An 18,156-nucleotide genomic window follows, 5' to 3' on the forward strand; every position below is an offset into this window, starting at 1 on the left:
ATATCATGGTGGAGTTCTTGAATCTGGACAAGCCTTCAATCTGTGTTGGTGTAACATTTCCAGAGGCGATGAATAGGTAATGTGTGCAGCCTCTCTGATCACAAAGCTGCCTCTCTCTCCCTCTCTCCCGGTGGGGAGGCATGGGGCTGCTGGCGACCTTGAGTTATTTTTAGCACAATGGGGGCACTGCAAACTGGGAGCAAGGCTTAGAGACACTGTGGAGTCTGCAGCTTACTACTGCGTAGTCTGTGTGTTGGCTGCACCTACAGATGGAGGGCTTCAATCTATCCAGCTGAGAGCAAACCTGCACTTTACGGGGATGGGTATAGTACAGCCCAGCAGCTAGATTGTTGAGGCCTTGCAGTGAACCAGGTAGTAACCTCTGGAACATGATCTCTGCATCTGCATGCAAGCAACAGCCAAGTAGATGTCTCACAGTTGACCAAGTTGTCCTTTCGAGGCGGGTTAAAGGGCCACTGTCACAAAGAGGATGACCGCTGCAGTATCGTTTCAAATAGGAATGACAGTGGACTTCTTTGTACAGTAACTTCTACAATCATAGTGCTATGCTTGGTTGGGCACAATAGTTTTGTAAAAAAAAGGTGAAAAGAGCAACTGGCCCCTTAAAATCAGTGCATCTGTTTCCAATCCACTTCCTGACAGAAAGATGTTTGCTGGATTGACACGCATGAATTCAAACTTACATTCTTGGTGAAGATGCGTAGACTAACCTTAGCTTTTTATTCACATTAAATGGTTACACAGGGATGGGTGTTTTAAGCGGACAGTTTGGGTTATCATTTCACCACCATTGTTTATTTTCTCTTCCACATCAGGCCACCTCGTCAACCGTGTCTGAATGACCCCCTTGATTCCCACTGCGTCAGGGCACTTCCTTCACGATTCAAATGAATGAGGAATGAGGCCTAAGTTTGACAAACCACTTTTGTTCGTTTCCAAACTATGTGGCCTTCTTGTTTCTTTCCCCCTTTATATTTAGTAATGGTGTTGTGCTCCTGATTCTTATTAATTAATTTGGCGAGCTGTTTAACAATTTTAGCTTTAGACCTCCTGTAGTAAGCTAGAATTATAATTGACAGCTCATTCAAACCTACTGTAGATCAATATGATGAGCAACCCAGCTACTTAAACACTGAGGCCAAGCAGCTACTGAAAGATAAGAAATGATCACTAAAGACATTTTCATTTCAACACAGTTTATTTACATCTCCTCCATACACCTCTTAGTCCATGTGAAGCCTTGGCATCTACTATTGCAGGTCGCTTTCAGTTCATCATATCAACAGTCCTTTCACTGTACTTGTCATCAGTGCTTTCTCTTTTACCTCATACTTGAAATGTTCAGATTTTTGTTCTAGCACACAGTCTTAACTCTGTCTCAACTCTGTGTCACCTCTGTCCAATCCAACATCACTGTCCTCTGAGTGGTTCCTGGGTCAGGGCTTCAGTCGACAGGGCCTTGGAAGATGAGTTTGATGTGGCCCTGTTCCCCTGTCAACCAGGTACCACAGAAGGGGCAGGCAGCGTGGAATGCATGAGTGCCATGGGGTAATGGGATCTGGCTCCACCCCACCACTGTCTTTTCTGAGCATACATGGCCACAGGGGCAGAAAGCATGAGTGGGTGGCCCGGCGTCCAGGTACAATCCTCCCTCACAGCCCAGCCACAGTGGCACATAGGGGCCCACTCGCCGGCACATGGGGCACTCCCTCTCCCCAGTGCTGGCCGGTGCAGTGCCCCCAGGGCCGGCTGGGCCCTTCTCCTTGCGGTAGCCCCAGTTGTGGTAGCCATGCACATGGCCACAGTTAACGTAGACCCAGGGCTGCTTTTTGTCAACAATCTCACGCTGGGCCAGGCTAGGAAAGGCCAGGGTGTTGAAACCCACGGGGCATTGTGGTCGGGCAGCATTTAGCTCCTGGCGAAGGGACTCCAGTTGTTTGAGAGTGGGGGTGTGGCGCAGTCCAGCGGGGGTCCTCCATAGCAGGGTAGCCCCACACAGATCAATCAGTGAACCGTCCTGTAAGGTATTGGACTCATTTTCAACCTTAAGAGAAGTAAAGAAGAAGTAGATGTGGCCGGGTAGAAACAGAAGGTACATCAATTTTGGTCACTGACATCACTGGTATTAAAAAAGAGGGGATACATTGAACCAACTTTTCACTCCAGATAACAATACAGTAGAGTGGATGCATGCATCCCTAGAAATGATGTGTTGTTAAGGCACATACTGGTGGGTTTTGTTCAAATAAGAACTAAAGCAACTTTTATTGAACCAGAGATATTGCAGTACAACATTCCCAGATACCTCACAATTTGTATTCTTTTTTTTCTGGGGGGTCTTTCTGTTGAAGTGAATGAAGGTATAACATGATAAATGGACTGCATTCATATGGCACTTCTCTATGTATTCACATCCTGAAGACACAGCTTTAATGTAGGATTTGAGATAAGGCCCTTAAGCGTTTTAGGAGCTCATACCTTCCTGTGTCTTCTGAGAAAACTAGAGAAACTGATTTGTTGCAGGGAAAGATGTTCTTTATTTATTTTATGATTTACACTTGTGCTGCACATCAATGTTTTGCCCCTTACGTACTGTCCTATGTACTCTCTTTATACATATTTCCTACTCCCTGTCTGTTACACTGTTAACATTTTTGGGATGCCCATTGCCCACTTACCCCAGGTCATATGTTCATGATAGTCCACTATTGGAGATCTACCGATTCTTGTGACAAATGTAATTACTTTCTGCACGTCTTGTAAAGCTCTTACACCAACAACAACTTCCTTTCAGTACTCTGTCCTTATAATGGTATGCACAAAATGGTACACCGCGTTAAATGTCTAATCTTTTCTGCATACCATCTTACTAATGTAATACCGATCTTTGTTCTTCATCCTTATTCTGGTATGTACAGCTGTAAAAAAACAATTTTCACAGAACTACCTGCGGTTTCACGCTCTTTGGTCAAGTCAAGGGTGGTAACTTTAACCCTTGTGATCATATTACAGCAAACATGGGACTCGTTTTCCCATCAAACCTTCTTGCTCTTACCAGTTTTCCTCTCTGCTGGGCAGAGCGTGTCTCTCTCAGGGCAAAGACGTTACCACACACTGAGATTTCCCTCCAGACGCCTGGAGCCGGCTCAGACACAAACTCCCCTGCTGGGTGCATCACCAGCACCCCATTGGTGGTAAGGCCATCCATCAAGCCATCTGACGTCCTCCATTTGGCTGCCCGCTCCTGAGAGACATCCACACACACACAAGGAGCAGGCAGACGTTAAGGTTAGAGGAGTGATGGGGAGTAAGAGGGATACAGTGGAGGTGGATGTCAGAGGTGGCAGGCGAAAAAAAATAACAGCCTACGTTGCTTTGTTCTGCTTCTATATTAAGCTCAGTACAGAGTAACTACTGTACTGACTAGTGCAAAGAGGAGCACCCACGCCAAAGAATAATCCCATTCCCCAAGAGAAAGACCGGGTGTAATACAAACACAAATTAGCTCATGAGGTAACAACAAATTTCTGGCATGTTTAGTTAAAATTTTAGAAAATTGCAACATGCAGATTTAGACATAGAGATTTAGATATAAAAACATCTTTTTGAGGTTGTTGCTGCTGAGGAAAGAAAAATCATCATTTAGACAAGAGCAAATGTTAAGCTGTACTAATCAGTGTGTTTATGTCAGGAATGGTTCAAATGGTGATGTGTAATGGGAAAGGGCTCATTCCTGTGATGAGTCCACCATTATCATAAACTCTACATCTCCTCTAATCTGAACAGAGCTTTTTAGCACCATTCGACTTATTGTTTTGGTTATACAAGCGGCGACCCTATCCTGGTTGAGTCTCACTACTCTCATCAGCTTTGTATCCAGCAGCTCTGATAAACTCACTGTGCTCCAACTGACAAGCAGCAAACAGGCAGACACAGTTGAACATGGAACATTCATCATAGTAATGCTAATTTTGCATCTGCTAACATGGAGGGGGTGGGGTTTATGACCTTTACTGCAGCCAACCACCAGGGGGCAATCTCCTCAAGAATTACTGTCGTTTTTGTAAATTGTCAATGACTGTAAATCATGACAATTTACAGTCATTGTGGTATAGTGGGACTACAATATAACAGACATTGTCAGCTTTTCATGTGTCATGTTTTACTCTGCACTTTCAACAAATGCAGGCGATTTGGAAATGATCTAATTAAATTGACTTGAATGTCTGCTGTGAAAAGGCATATGGAATCAAATACAGAATGGAAATATGTCTGGATACTGTTATTTTAAGGTCTTACTTAATAGACACATGCATAATTTATCTACAACAGTGTTATCTGCATAACATCCAGAGGTCAGAGGTGAAGCACAGAGCGTGAATGAGAACTGAACTTGAATAAAAGTAAATATTTTCCAAATAAGTGTAAATGTAGTTTTACTGGCTGGGGCAGTTACACCCCAGTTGCATGTGTGTTATGTCTGACCTAGTTGTGGGAGGTCCTGATGAATCTTGCATGGGATGAAGTCATGCTGCCACAAGAATGGAGCTATTATTGGCTTGCACGTACGTCACATTACCATTGGTGAAATAAGTTTGATTCATCGACCTCCTGTTGCAGTTAAAGGATTTTACAATGCAACATGTGACTGTGGCCTATTCCAAATCTGAGGTTTCACCTCTAAAATTCTTCCTCACTACTAAAGTCACGCTTTTTATGGGACTTTCCCCTCCACAGCAGAACCAGCAGCAATGATGCAATTTATTGATATGAGATATAGACATCATCGTGCCACGTTATTTTTCTGACATGAAAACATTTGATTCGACATCTTAAAGGATCCTTACACCATGGTTTAATAAAGATGTCGACATTCAGTTTGGTCAGTATGATATTATCTTAACTGTAACACTACACAAAACGTATCCTTAAAACACCTGAACTACTGTATTTGGTTTATTACACATATCAGCATCAATACAATGTTATAAGACGTACTGATATAGAGTGTATGTTATAACATGTATCATGTCTACTGGTGATGTAACCGCACATGTCTCTGCGGTAACTTTGACAGTTACATGACAACCAGAAGCGGTACCCACATGAGACACTCATAACACACATGATTACCATCACCACCACATCTTTTCACCACAAACACACTGACACACACACACGGAGCACAAAGCTCTTTGCTCTCCCATGCCAGGTCACATGCACTGACACCCAGCATCACAGCTATGATGTCACCCGTGGGTGGCACAGTCACGTCCCTGCTGTTGCTCTTACTATGGTTGCTATGGTTACCATGGTTGATTCAACCAGTAGAAGCCGGTCAACCAGTGGGAAAAACACTCACCCCCAGGAAGATGTTCTTTGAGGAGTCGAAGCCGGCAGCGTAGATGCGGGCTGTGTAGGGAGCGCTGCGTTCACACATGATGCGACATGCGTAGCGGGAGATGGTGCTCTGAGCTGACTGTCCTCCACCACCACCCTCCCCTCCCGCCCCACCACCCTGACTGCTGCCACTGCCTGCCGTGTCCGTCACCACAAAGTCGATCATGCTCTCTGTGGAACGGCCAATCTAAGAGGAGAGAGGACCAAGACAAAGAAACACTGATATCAAAGATGAACAGCTCTAAAGAATTCTCACGCAGATACATTAACACTGATGATTAAGTAATGTGTTTCAGTTAATTCAATGACAAACACAGATCTTGTCATTTCTCTTTTGTGGTAACAGTCTATGAAGATAGATTTGGTTGTAATTATTCCAGTTTTGAGATTTGTGATGGAACCACATTCTAAAGGTGGTCAGTAAATGATCAACCACATCTTCAACACTGAATCATCAAAGGGAACTTAGTGGATTTACCCCTCAGAATAATTAACCATATCCGTAGCTATAGTGAGCCAAATCAGTAAGCTCCTCTCACTGGTGACTCAAAGTGCTATTGACAGTTCAGCTGTGATGTACAGTACTACAGTCACTGTGTGATTAAAAGCTTACTGAAGTACTGTGAATGCTCTAAAAACATGCCATGATTCAGACAGGAGTGGCTGTTAAAGAGGAATTATCAGGCTTTTGTAATTTTATCCTCACGTATATAGTGTTATGCCATTTTTCTAAAATATAGAACTTGAGCTTTTGGGAATGTGCCCTGCCAGACAGAGCCTGTGTTTGAAGGTGGTCGGAATGACTTGATCTGAAGTCGCTCTTAACTTCCGTAACCTGTTGATGTCAGGATATTACAGACATTTTAAAAATTCGCCTTACTTCGCCAAGTCTAGTGAGAGACTGCTGGGCTAGCAGCTGTAATGTAGGGAAAAGGTTTTCCATTTCATTATTTTCAGATCACTGCAGCAGTAAAGCATAAAGGCTACTTTCACAGCTGGGTTTAGCTCCCTGCCAGCTGGATGGCAGAGATTGTCATTTAGGTTATTCAATGACTAACAACATTCAATCATGTTAGGATTCTGTTCTTTGTTCTGCCACCTAACAAATCAGCCAGGAAAGAGGGATGCACCTTAGACTGTTAACCTGTCATTTAATTCCGCTCATGAAGGTTTATATTGACATTTTGTTTATCTAAAATGTCTTATATTTGCTGAGTTGTACAAAAATACAATACCAAAAAGTTTTTCCATTACATTTTAACGCAGTTTTTTGCTAGTCAAAATCAGCATCATAATTTGTAACACATAGGTGAATTACAGATGCCCCTTGCTAGATGGTTAGCTAAAAGTATGATGAGCTGATAAACAGTCTTTGCTATGCTACTGGTAGCACCATGTTGTGGGGGGTTTCAGTCAAAGTCCATTAAAAAGGTAAATAAACTAGAATTAATCCAACAGCGTTTGTTTTGTGTTTCACCTGAGCAGCACAAATTTAAATTAGCTTGAGGTAGATATCTCATAACTTGAAAATGTGAGACCAACACTATCAGCATGGACAGATACCACCAAAGTTAAGAGAGAAAGTATGTGTTCTGTCTGTGGGTGACCTGACCCTTCAACACAGTAGTGAGATAACAGACATTGATAGACTGGACTGAAGCCCTGGTGATTTTGTCTCCTGGAGTCTCAGCTTTGTGTGGATCTCTGTGATGATGAGAGAATAAGGTGGTATGAAAAACAACTGTGAGCTGAGGGCAGATGAGTCTGACTCATCCTCCATCCTCTGTTGTCTTCTTTCCTGACAGATATTCTCTTGCCTGGGCTTCCTCTTGTCCCTCACTGCTCTCTGATGACGCTGCATTCTTGAATAGTCTGACAAATCTGCTTACAGATTACCTCCACAATGAAGATGATATAAATCTCATGCAAGATCTCTGTGTGTACAGAGCTTGTCAGCACTTGGTTATAGCCTATAGCTTAGACTAATCTGTGCAGATGTCTCTTTTATAATTGAGGTCTAAGGGGAAAATGCATTAGGGCCACAGGGAATGTTTACCACCTAGGAGAGTGGAGCAGGTGTTGTTTTTACCTTGTGTGTTTGTGTGTTTCTCACACTGCAACATGATCTACCACAAGTAACAGTTCTCTACTGTCGCAGAGAATGAAGTACTGAGTACTGAGCACTCAACCAAAAGCCTTTTTCAGACATAAACTGGAGAAGTGGGTCTGGACATTCTCTGATGCGTTTAGAACAACAGAGATATCTGCAGAGCGTTCAGGTGAGGAGTGATGCACCAGCCAGAGGCATGATGGGGTATTAATTCTGCTGCAGAGATCACATGTTTTTCACATCAACACAGGAATCGGGCACAAAAGCTCTCTTGACACCTTCACCTGTGTCTTCTACATCTATGGCACCACCTTTTCCTGCAGAGATATTTGTTTTCTTTTTGTTCTTTCAATTGTTGCGTCTGTTCCATGTGACATCGGCTCCTACAGACATTCACAGGAGTTTTTACTAGGGGGCTGGCCATAGAAACTTCGGTGAATGTCCGAAGAGTCTCACTCGAACATCTTCTGACGTACAGCCCCTCCAGGAGTACAGTAAAGGATGTAAAAGTAAAAGGCAGTTTCAAGGTGTGATTCCTTCTTTGGTTGTGGTATTTCATAATGACCACTTTAAATGATTTCATCCGACAACTTGTCACTTCTCTGACTCTGAGGGATATTTATACAATAGGTCACACAGTTAAAATGTTGAGTTGGCATGTGTGTGTGTGTGTGTGTGTGTGTGTGTGTGTGTGTGTGTGTGTGTGTGTGTGTGTGTGTGTGTCGACACTAACCTGAAACATGTCTGTGTTGGTGTCATGGGTGTACTCCACGATGACAGAGTGGCTCCGTGACAGTGTGTAGGAGATGCTGTGCTGGCTTTTGTTGCTGAGTGCCTGCCAAAGGAAAAGACATTATTGCAAGGAGAGCTGAAGGTCTGGCCTTCAGGAAAATGTATCCAGAGGATATTTCCTATTCTGGGAGAACAACCCCTCTCACTGACATCATTTATAATTAAAACATATTATTATGACGGAGTGAGACAAGACATTGTATGACAGCTTTTTACAACACCTAAAAGTAGTGGTACAGAATTATAAATACAATACTCTCTGTTGTTGTTTCTAAATAAGCTGAATATTGTGTTTCAACTGTTATCAGTTCCAAACGTTAATGGTTCACTATATGACATAATTTTGTGACTTCATAGTTATGTCACAATGTCAGAGATGTCAGAAAATAAGATCATTCAAAGTTAAAAAAATCACAAGATGTACTTCATAGTAGATCTTCCTTGTGTCCTCGACTAAAGACTAGTCGAGGACACAAGTGTTTACGACTCCTCACCTTTGACACCAGAGGTGTTGAGACATTGTGGATAACATCAGGTTTGACCCCATTGGCTTTGGGTCTCTTGTAAAGGGCCAGACGACTTCTTCTACGACCCTTGTCTCCATTGGCCAGTGAACCATTGTGCCTGTGAAGCATAGGAATACAATATCCTAAATGTATCATTCCAAAGTATCATTTTCACTCATTAATAGATTTCACGTACTTTGCCATTTGTTCTCCTAGTTTTTTAAACAACAAATGATACAGCTGTCCTTCTTCAGTGTATGTTGAGCCACTGGGATCAGTAAGTCATAGCCAAATTGACTTCACTTTATTTCAGTGGCATGTGTGAATTCATTTTATAGCAGCTTCAAACCTCAACCATAGAAATATACGTTTGGCAATCTCCAACAATTTGTCTTTGGTAGATGCCTGAAATGCTTTTATTAAACTCTACAACTGTCAATGATGTTGAAAAATTATGACTCGTATTGATGAGTCAGCGAGGCAACATTGCTAAGTATTTAAAATCTAAATTTACATGTAACACTTTGACATAAATCACTAAGTATTTGTTTTTGTTGTGGTGGTTTCGGACAGATGAGGTAAAGGTCCGGTACAAATTAAATAAAATGAAGTAAAATGATGTGATGACAGAAAGAAAAAGAAATGCAAGTTTTAAAATTGGAGCATGACACAGAATAAAAACACCTATTCCCATACTGGTTTCTTTCCTGCTTGACATAATGGCCCTGTCAAGACCTGCTGTTAACATGCATCGAGAGCTCACTGACAAATAGTTAAATCATCCCAATCAGTTTCCTACCGAGACATGGCTGAAAAGATAGATACCAATCTTGGTATAAATCTGTAGCTGCTGGTATATTACAAATTCAGGTTGTTTTATAATAAATGCACTTTAAATAAACAGAAAGTAACATTTTAATAAACACTTGACACTAGCAGGATTGTTACAGCACAGTCATGATAGTATAGCAATTGGTAAAGCAATTGAAAATGCATGCACACACTTACACAGACACACACTTACACACTCAGGTACTAGAAATGAAGTGGATGTACAAGGACCTATATTTACGGCACCTCAGTAGAATTCAGCGCTACTGAATGCAACCACTCATGAATCACTCCAGAGGTCTTTGGACATGATCTAAAGCAGAACTGTGGAGAACCTACCTGGACCCAAAGTGCATCTTTTACTAAGAGGAAGGAACCCTGGTAGAAACATATAGACCTGAGGCCCACAGAAATACAATTGGACCCTACCCAAACAAATGGAATATAATTGGGACCCGGCTTAATTAGGTCCTGAGTTGGGTCTCTTTAATTATATATTTAACCTTATATTATAAACTTTATTTAGACAGGCATGTCGTTACGAACTTTTTCTTATGATGGCACTCACTCATTCATATCACAAACACAGAGTTCTGGGCAGATATACAGACAATACACAGCAGTAGACACACGAACAGTAACTCACCCTAAGACGATGAGCTCGCCGTACTTGACGGGCTCCTTGTCCTCAGGGAAGACTCCGTCGTGGGGTTGTGAGCTTGTGCTCAGAGGAGGCGAGGACTGGCTCTTGTTGCAGGATGGGCGCAGCTCCAGAGATGGGGGGGGACACAGCGCCTCTGAGCTGCCCTCCAAAACCATGCCCACCGGCCACAACTGGGGCTCGCTGCTGGGGAGGGGAGGATAGGTGTTAAGCGAAAGACAGAAACATCAAATCTTGCGTACAAAATAAAATACAATAAGACAGGATGATAGCTGAAAGAAGTTTTTGGTACGTCATCAGGTATCGTGTGTCTACTGTTATTAAAAGAGTTCCCAGAAAAACAAACACTATTCACTAATTATCTGATGAATGGAGCCCACACAATCAAAATTTGCATGTACTTCAGGGCTTAACAACTCCACTTTATAAACACACAGTGATGAGAGGGAAGGAGGAGAGACTGGAGGCATACTCATAAGGTGAGAATTACCCTTGATTTTTTGTATGAACACATCTAAGGTTCACAAAACTGAGCCTTGAAGGTGTTGGCATCAGAGTTTACATTAGCTGATTGCCATGTACTGTTTCATGCTTTACTGGCTGCCAACTGAGCACTAACGTCCAATCCTAATGTGCTATATTCTTGCTATTGTTGATTTAAATGGAATTTAATCTGTGAATGTATATCTTGGGGCTTTGTTCTCCAGCAGAATGCTTATCAGAGCTCGGATGGTTTCAGGGCCACGCTGAAATGCCAACAGTATAATGATAAATGAGAGGAAAATGGGTTATTAATTGATGTGTTTATTCACACTTTGCAATTTCATCATTAGATTATAAACAGAAAATCTTGTGGAGAAACCCTTACAGCCTGATAAGAGAAATCTATGTATATGTACTGTGTATTTGTTCATTTTGCACTTTGCAGATTGACTGTTACTTGACCATTTACTGGCTGACAAAATTCACATAATGCAAATGCCAAAATGAAGCAGTGTAAAAATGTCAGCGTACAACAGATATTTCTCTGATGACACTTTAATTTTGTCCCAAACTTAACAAATTGTAAAAAAAATATATTACTGAAAAGGTTAACATCTGGATAGAAACGTGTCAGGGTTCAGATTCAGACCACGGTCCACCTGTAAGTGAAGAACTAAAATTATAAAGTTATTGAAAAAAAATTATAATTCACTATACAAATTGTTTTAAATTAATGAATTATATATCTATATATTGGTTTAATGATTAATTAAGAGTTATATTACTTTGTCAGACAAATAAAACCCACAATTATTCAATTTTAAACAGGTTTAATAGATTACATAGACTCCACTTTAGAAACTGTAGATGATATATTCAGACTGTAAAGTCATACATTTTTAAGTGAATAGTCAGCAAAAAGTCAGAATAGTCACAAATATACTAAAACAAAACAAAAATTGTGTTTGTTTTTGGCAGGGACCCAAGCATGATATAATCAGATTAGTATACCTTTTAATTGGATTTAGCAGGAAGTGTTTTTAGTCCAGAATCTTAATTGGTTTTGTTTGAATAGGGGAATGCAGAACACAGCTAAAAGTAATAAAGTGGAGACTTGTTGGCAGGTCAAGGCTGAGCGCAAAGAGGGAAGAGGGAGGTCTGGCTGCGAATGGGACTGGATGACTGAGCAGGCAGGAGCCTGAATAAACCTGGAAACCAGTGGACATAGAAATGGAACGAAGGCAGACAGTCAAACAGGGAAACAAACTTTTCTAGCCTTGATTCCTACACAAAGCTCTTTTATTTTTATTTACTTTTTTTGCAATTCACACATTCACACACACATTCATACAGTGCATCTATGGGAAGCAAAATTCAGTCAGGGGTTCAGTATCTTCCCCAAGGACACTTCGGTTTGCAGAAAGGGAAAACTGTGGTTGACCTTCTGGTTAGAGGACGACCTCCCTAACCCCTTGAGGAAAACTACAAATTCCATTTGAATTGCTTTAGAAATAACCAACATCTTTGCATCTCTCTATTGTGTTCCGACAAACTGTCTCATCAATTTGGACTTCAATCTCAGAGAATATCTGAGTTTCTCCTTGTAATAGCAGAGTTTTTTTCACGGAAATTTGCACTCTTACCCCCCTGCTTTGCTCAATTATTTTTTAATGACCCCTAAATTCAGGAGTATTTGGCTGGATGTCTGTTACCACTACAGGGTTGTAGTGATGCTGGCTCTTGTGATAATTGTCATCCTCTTTATGCAACTGAAGCGCTTTCTGTTTGCTCACCCAGGGCCCTTACTGTACAGCCCTCCCGTCTTAATCGGGTTGGATGAGCAGAGGGGATCACACTTTTTCCACAGAAACCTGCATCTAAGAACCTTCTTAATACCTTGTGATGCATGTGCCGTGCTATTTTACTTGCGGTGATGAATTATACTTCTTGACTGCAGGTGAGTATTATGGAGCCCAGAGAGTATTAGAGACAAAAGAGCATGACCTCTTCGCAGGAGTTAACAGCAACCATCATGTGTCAACAGGCTTATCTGAGATACTGAACAATGCCCAAAGGGAGTGCAGCCTTTCAAATCACCAAACAGAGAGGAGGAGCAGCTTTACCATTGCCTTAATTTCAACAAGCTCTCTATTGCTATGGTCTTTCAAGGCTTTCAGTTACAACCTCGTCAAATCACAATTCACTTGAAATAGAAATTCATAATACAACAACATGCCCAATGATCAGCATTTAAGAAACTGGCAGGAGAATATACCCAAATTGAACACTGTGCTAAAAAAGATGAGATCATTTCTACCGCTGAGTCACTAGTCATTATATTGAAGTGGATATTTTAACATTCACTTTGCACAAGTCAAACGAAGCTCGATCCCTGTCTCTTCACACAGGTTCCAAGCCAGTTCTCAATGCTCAAGCCTATTATTAATCAAAAGTGGGCGAGACAACCTACACAGTGGAAAGCTAGAAGTGCGAAAGCATGACAAAGCTCTACAAGCTTTGTTTTCCCTTTGAGCAGATTAGATAATCGCTCTGGGAACATAAACATGATAATACTGAAAACACTGTCCCAAGCTTAGACGCTCTCCCCTTCCTTCCTTCTTCTAAAGGGAACTACACGGCCATTATGAGACCAGATAAAATTTTGGCCATTAAAAGAGGCCAGATGAGGAGAAAACCTCCTCATAATCAGATGACAGATGGCGGTAGGCAGATTCAGGCAGCCAGTGGCCATTTCATTACCCCGGCTCAATGTTACCCTGGCTGGGTATTGAGCGGTAGTAGTGATGTAGAGGTGAAGGCTGAATAGACTCGGGGGAGGCTCCATGGACAGGACCAAATGCGATGAGGGGAGGGTAAGACAAAGAGGAAGGAATGAGAAGTGGAGGCCGGGCTTGCTCTGGATGGCAGACTGCTGTGTTGTTTGTGGGGATCTTTCAGTGCGCTCATATTTTTGTGTATTTGGAGTCCAAATGATTTATCAAAAGATCTAAATAGGGTGTATAGCTCACCTGGTAGAGGTGCCGCCCCAACGAGTCAAGGCCTCAACCCGCAGTAACCTGGGTTTGATTCCGACCTGTGGCCATTTTCTGCAGGTCCTTCCCCAGTCTCTCTCTGTCCCCCCTTCACAGCTTGCTCTCCTTCCTATCAATTAAAGGCAATAAAAAGCCCCAAAAATATACTTAAGAAAAAAAAAAGATCTAATAATGTAAAACATATCTTCCCACACAACTGTTAGCAAGTCTGTATTGGAAAATTAGGGAACTGACAAACTGAATTTTCTGCTAATACCTATTTGCAATCCAATACCGGTTCCAATACTTTTTCTTAAATTCCAATTATATACACTATATAATGTTGAGCTCGTTTGGATCGTTTTACTTACTGTAACATGAGCCAGGGGTTGCTGTGGATGACATTGATAAAGAAGCTGTAATGAGAATGTTTTAATGAGAATTAGTCACATGCCTGCTTTGACCTCTGCCTTGAATAAGCACCACAGGTATGGTGTTGGGTGCATGCCTATTCTGTCTAATATGCATCTCCCTAGAAATCTACCAAATCATTTGGGAAACGCAGACTGCAACAACTGTAGTTAGTACACATAGTAGCAGGTCTCGTCCATGACTCTCAGTAGAAGACAGTTGCCTAAAGCTCCTCCTCCCTCTGCCTGAAATCTGTTTCATTGTGTCAATCCAACAGAAAGGAATAAACCACTTCTTACAAGCTAAGAATTGAGTTCCTTCCTAGGATCTTAGGGGCTACTCTTTAACATGGGTCCCTTAGTCATTTAAATGTCCTTGCTAGTCCAACTGTAAACAAAGCTACATTCTGGAGTATTAAGACGAACTACTCTTAACTCAAGGTCAAGTTTATAGCTTTGAACATGGCTTTCATGGTAGATCAATGGCAGACCAACATCAGCACTAAGTTGATGAAGAAAAGCTAGTGCATTCCAAAGAAATTTACATCAAAACAATTCTGTAGGATATCAGTGGATCATCAGGGATCATCCGAGGATTGAAAACAGTTGGTCATTAATTGATTGACGGTACGAATGCTGGGATAGATATATTGTAGCATACTTTTTTCCAAGTTTTAACATCGGTACAAAATGTGACCACTTTTGTTGGAAATATATCTAGTTCTTGACAAAAAGTAAAATGTCCAAGAGTGTGTGAAGAGAAGTCAACTACAGCCTCCAAGGTGCATGTCAGTATCAGTACACCCACTCAACTATAGCTTTAAGTTTTGAGATACTACAGGCCTTAGTGTACCTTCAATGTCGAGCTTGTCGGAACCTCTGAAAACTCCTTACCTTAATGTGCCCATTTTATATGTGGAAGGGTAAAGGTAATAATAGGTATTAAATAATAAAAATAGATGGGCTTAACATATGTTTATAGTGTTGTATATATTGAAATAATGAGACTCTTGTGCATCTAAATATGACAACCCTTTTGTCCGATTGTATACTTATTTTGTGTTTTTGAGAACATGTGCACTGGTTGATATAACTCATAGATAATTTGTTTGGTTTAAAATATCACAATAGCACAACAACATAGATGTTAATCTTCCTTGTCTGAATATGTGTGTAGAATTTCAAAAATATAATGTTGCAATGGATGCACTTTTTCTTTTCTCAGCTTCTACAATGCAGATGCAAAATTTTCCCGAGGAAAATCTGTAAAAGCAAAAGAGACATGACTGCCAGGGGTAAATGAATGGATGCAGATGAGAAGGGAAGAGAGCAGGTGGAAGGGGGAAGTGGATGCCAGCGTAGGAGGAGTGCGGGTTTGAAGGGCAAGGAGTGGGGAGGGATGGAAATGAAAGGAGAGGCAGTTGTCAGATGCTGCTGGTGTCCTGGAAAAACAACAACAACCTGGTCTCTGCTGAGGATGAGAGAAAAGGGAAATGAAGAAGAGGAGAACGAGGTGGAAGGCGTGCGTGTGTGTTTTGGAGACTGTGTCAGCAAGCGCATGTGCAGAAATGGCAGGCCTTGGCAGAGTGATGGATTGCCTGTTCTGTGCCACGCATTTTCTAATCAAGCCACAGCCACATCCTGGGGGTGGAGAGAAAGAGGGGGAGAGAGAGAGAGAGAAAGTGAGGGGGGGGTGAAACAAAGGAAAGCTATCTGACAAAGGAAGACAAAGGAAGGAGGGAATAATAGAGAGCACAGATGAGGGGAGCAGTCCTCAGTGGAGTGGTTGGAGGGTCTGTGGTAGAAACGACCGGTGCTGCTGCTGACGGTGCTTCGGCTAAACCCACTCTCACACAAACACTGTTACGCAACACAACACCGCCCTGCAAGGCCTGCAAACCCTGCAGAACCAGCCAGCCAAAACCACGCAACACACTTTATCACAGTATTATAATACTGCACTGCTGTTCACATACACAGACATCTATCTCCATATAAACCACAAGTAATGCATAAAGCAATGTAACAACACCTTGCATAACACAATACATGCTCCATTATGTATACATCACAACATAACTACACATAATTCAGGAGTATTACCATTTGGCTCTTATTTTAATTATTTATTTTTGAAGCCATAGTTTAGCAATCTAGCAGCCAGGTAAAAATCTGTATACCGAATACTGTTCTATTTTTGGCCCAATTTGAAACATACCATATCCAGATTAAAGGACATGGTGGCACAAACACTAGATAACAATACACAACACTACACTGGAAATATCACATAACTAGGGCTGGGCAACGATTAAAAGTTTTAATCGCGATTAATCGCATTATTTCCCTGATTGATCACGATTAATCGCATTTGTATACGCAAAATCCAATAATGAATTAAAAAGTAGTATATAGCGCAATTTTATTTTCAATGTTCTGCCATATGAACGAAAGTGCCATAACATTTGTTGTGCAAACACTTTTAACATCAGCATTTAATACAGTAGCAGTTAAATAAAATATTCAGTGTAAATCTCAACTTAACAATGTTATCAAAGCAAATACAAAATTAAAGCTCAATGCCACTGCCAGGGCATTAATGTTATCCTCTTCGTTATGAAAAATGTATACTCCTCCCTGCGTCTAACGTAGTCTGCCGAAGCCTCGCTCCGCTCGCTGTTTCGTTGAGTGATTTGCTGATATCAACTGTGTGTTTTGCATTTAGGTGATATTTTAGACTGGAAGTACTCCGGTGATAAGAAAATTCACCTTGGCAGTGGCTACAAATTACTTTGGTTCTGTCGACTCCGCCGTCTGGAAGAACTTTAAAATGAAAATGGCCATGTAAAAGCTCCGTACCCTTATCCATGGTTGTTTATCCGCCAATTATTTTCTTTTTTACGGTTCCACAGCAGTCAGCAACAGACTTTCACAAAATAAAAGCCTGACTTTCACAATAAAACAATAAATAATCAAACCTGAGTTAATGCGAGATAAAATAATTGTCTGAGTTAAATAAGTGATGAGTTAACTCGATTAAAACGAGTTAACTTGCCCAGCCCTACACATAACATCGCAAACTTTCCTGAGGTGATTTCAGACATGCACAGACTACACAGAGGAGATGCATGTGTGAAGATGTCAACAGAGTGTGAGGGGATAAGAGCTGACGATGTTTGTCAGGGTGCTGTAACAAAATCATGTGGTCTCCGCAGCGGAGTTAATACATCACTTCCTGTCCCTGTCTGCTGCACCCAGCTGCTCTGGATCAACTTCGTAGCCAATTCTTCGGATTTTACGCAAAGATCGTGTCTGAAAACGGCTTTGGATGCCAGGTTTCAGACATGCACAGACTACACAGAGGAGATGCATGTGTGAAGATGTCAACAGAGTGTGAGGGGATAAGAGCTGACGATGTTTGTCAGGGTGCTGTAACAAAATCATGTGGTCTCCGCAGCGGAGTTAATACATCACTTCCTGTCCCTGTCTGCTGCACCCAGCTGCTCTGGATCAACTTCGTAGCCAATTCTTCGGATTTTACGCAAAGATCGTGTCTGAAAACGGCTTTGGATGCCACGTTTCTCGTGTTTTCACCGAAGACTTCTAGCCATGTCAAACTGTAGACTCTGAATAAGTAATAATCTGGTGTCTTAACGCATCAGAGAGTTGCTGCAAAGAGGCTGTTGCTTAAACAAATGGACACTTTAATGATGTCACCTTGGGCTCTGGGACAATGTCATGATTTTGACTTTATTTTGACACTACATATACTAAACTCCTCGTGATCATTTCCTCATTAGTAGCATGTATTCCATAGCTGCAGACAACATTCAAATGATATTTATGTAAATTTGTATGCATTCTATCAATGGTTTTGATATTGCAGCTCAAAATTCCATCCTCCATCCTG

The 18,156-nt window shown here is 41.5% G+C and overlaps 1 protein-coding gene across 1 annotated transcript; it reads right to left on the reverse strand.

Annotated features, from left to right (window-relative positions):
• Window positions 1–1,465: 1,465 nt before the first annotated feature.
• peli3 (pellino E3 ubiquitin protein ligase family member 3) lies at window positions 1,466–13,611 on the reverse strand. The gene is made up of 7 exons (XM_061066394.1): window positions 13,565–13,611; window positions 10,307–10,507; window positions 8,818–8,947; window positions 8,265–8,366; window positions 5,384–5,608; window positions 3,077–3,265; window positions 1,466–2,065 (listed from the first exon to the last, which is right to left on the reverse strand). The coding sequence occupies exons 2-7, from the start codon at window positions 10,477–10,479 to the stop codon at window positions 1,466–1,468; spliced, it is 1,419 nt and encodes a 472-aa protein (XP_060922377.1). The 5' UTR covers window positions 10,480–10,507; window positions 13,565–13,611.
• Between the last annotated feature and the right edge of the window lie 4,545 nt (window positions 13,612–18,156).

This window comes from Limanda limanda, chromosome 22, assembly GCF_963576545.1.
Source record: "Limanda limanda chromosome 22, fLimLim1.1, whole genome shotgun sequence".
Lineage (NCBI taxonomy): Eukaryota > Metazoa > Chordata > Actinopteri > Pleuronectiformes > Pleuronectidae > Limanda > Limanda limanda.

Bases quoted from the DNA above. Each gene is read 5' to 3' on its own strand.
- peli3 (XM_061066394.1), bottom strand. From the start codon at position 10,479: ATGGTTTTGGAGGGCAGCTCAGAGGCGCTGTGTCCCCCCCCATCTCTG. The intron at 8,367-8,817 runs GTGAGGAGTCGT...TTCCTTTGGCAG, and splicing joins CAACACCTCTGGTGTCAAAG to GCACTCAGCAACAAAAGCCA. The intron at 5,609-8,264 runs GTTAGTGTCGAC...CTCTCCTCTTAG, and splicing joins CCAACACAGACATGTTTCAG to ATTGGCCGTTCCACAGAGAG.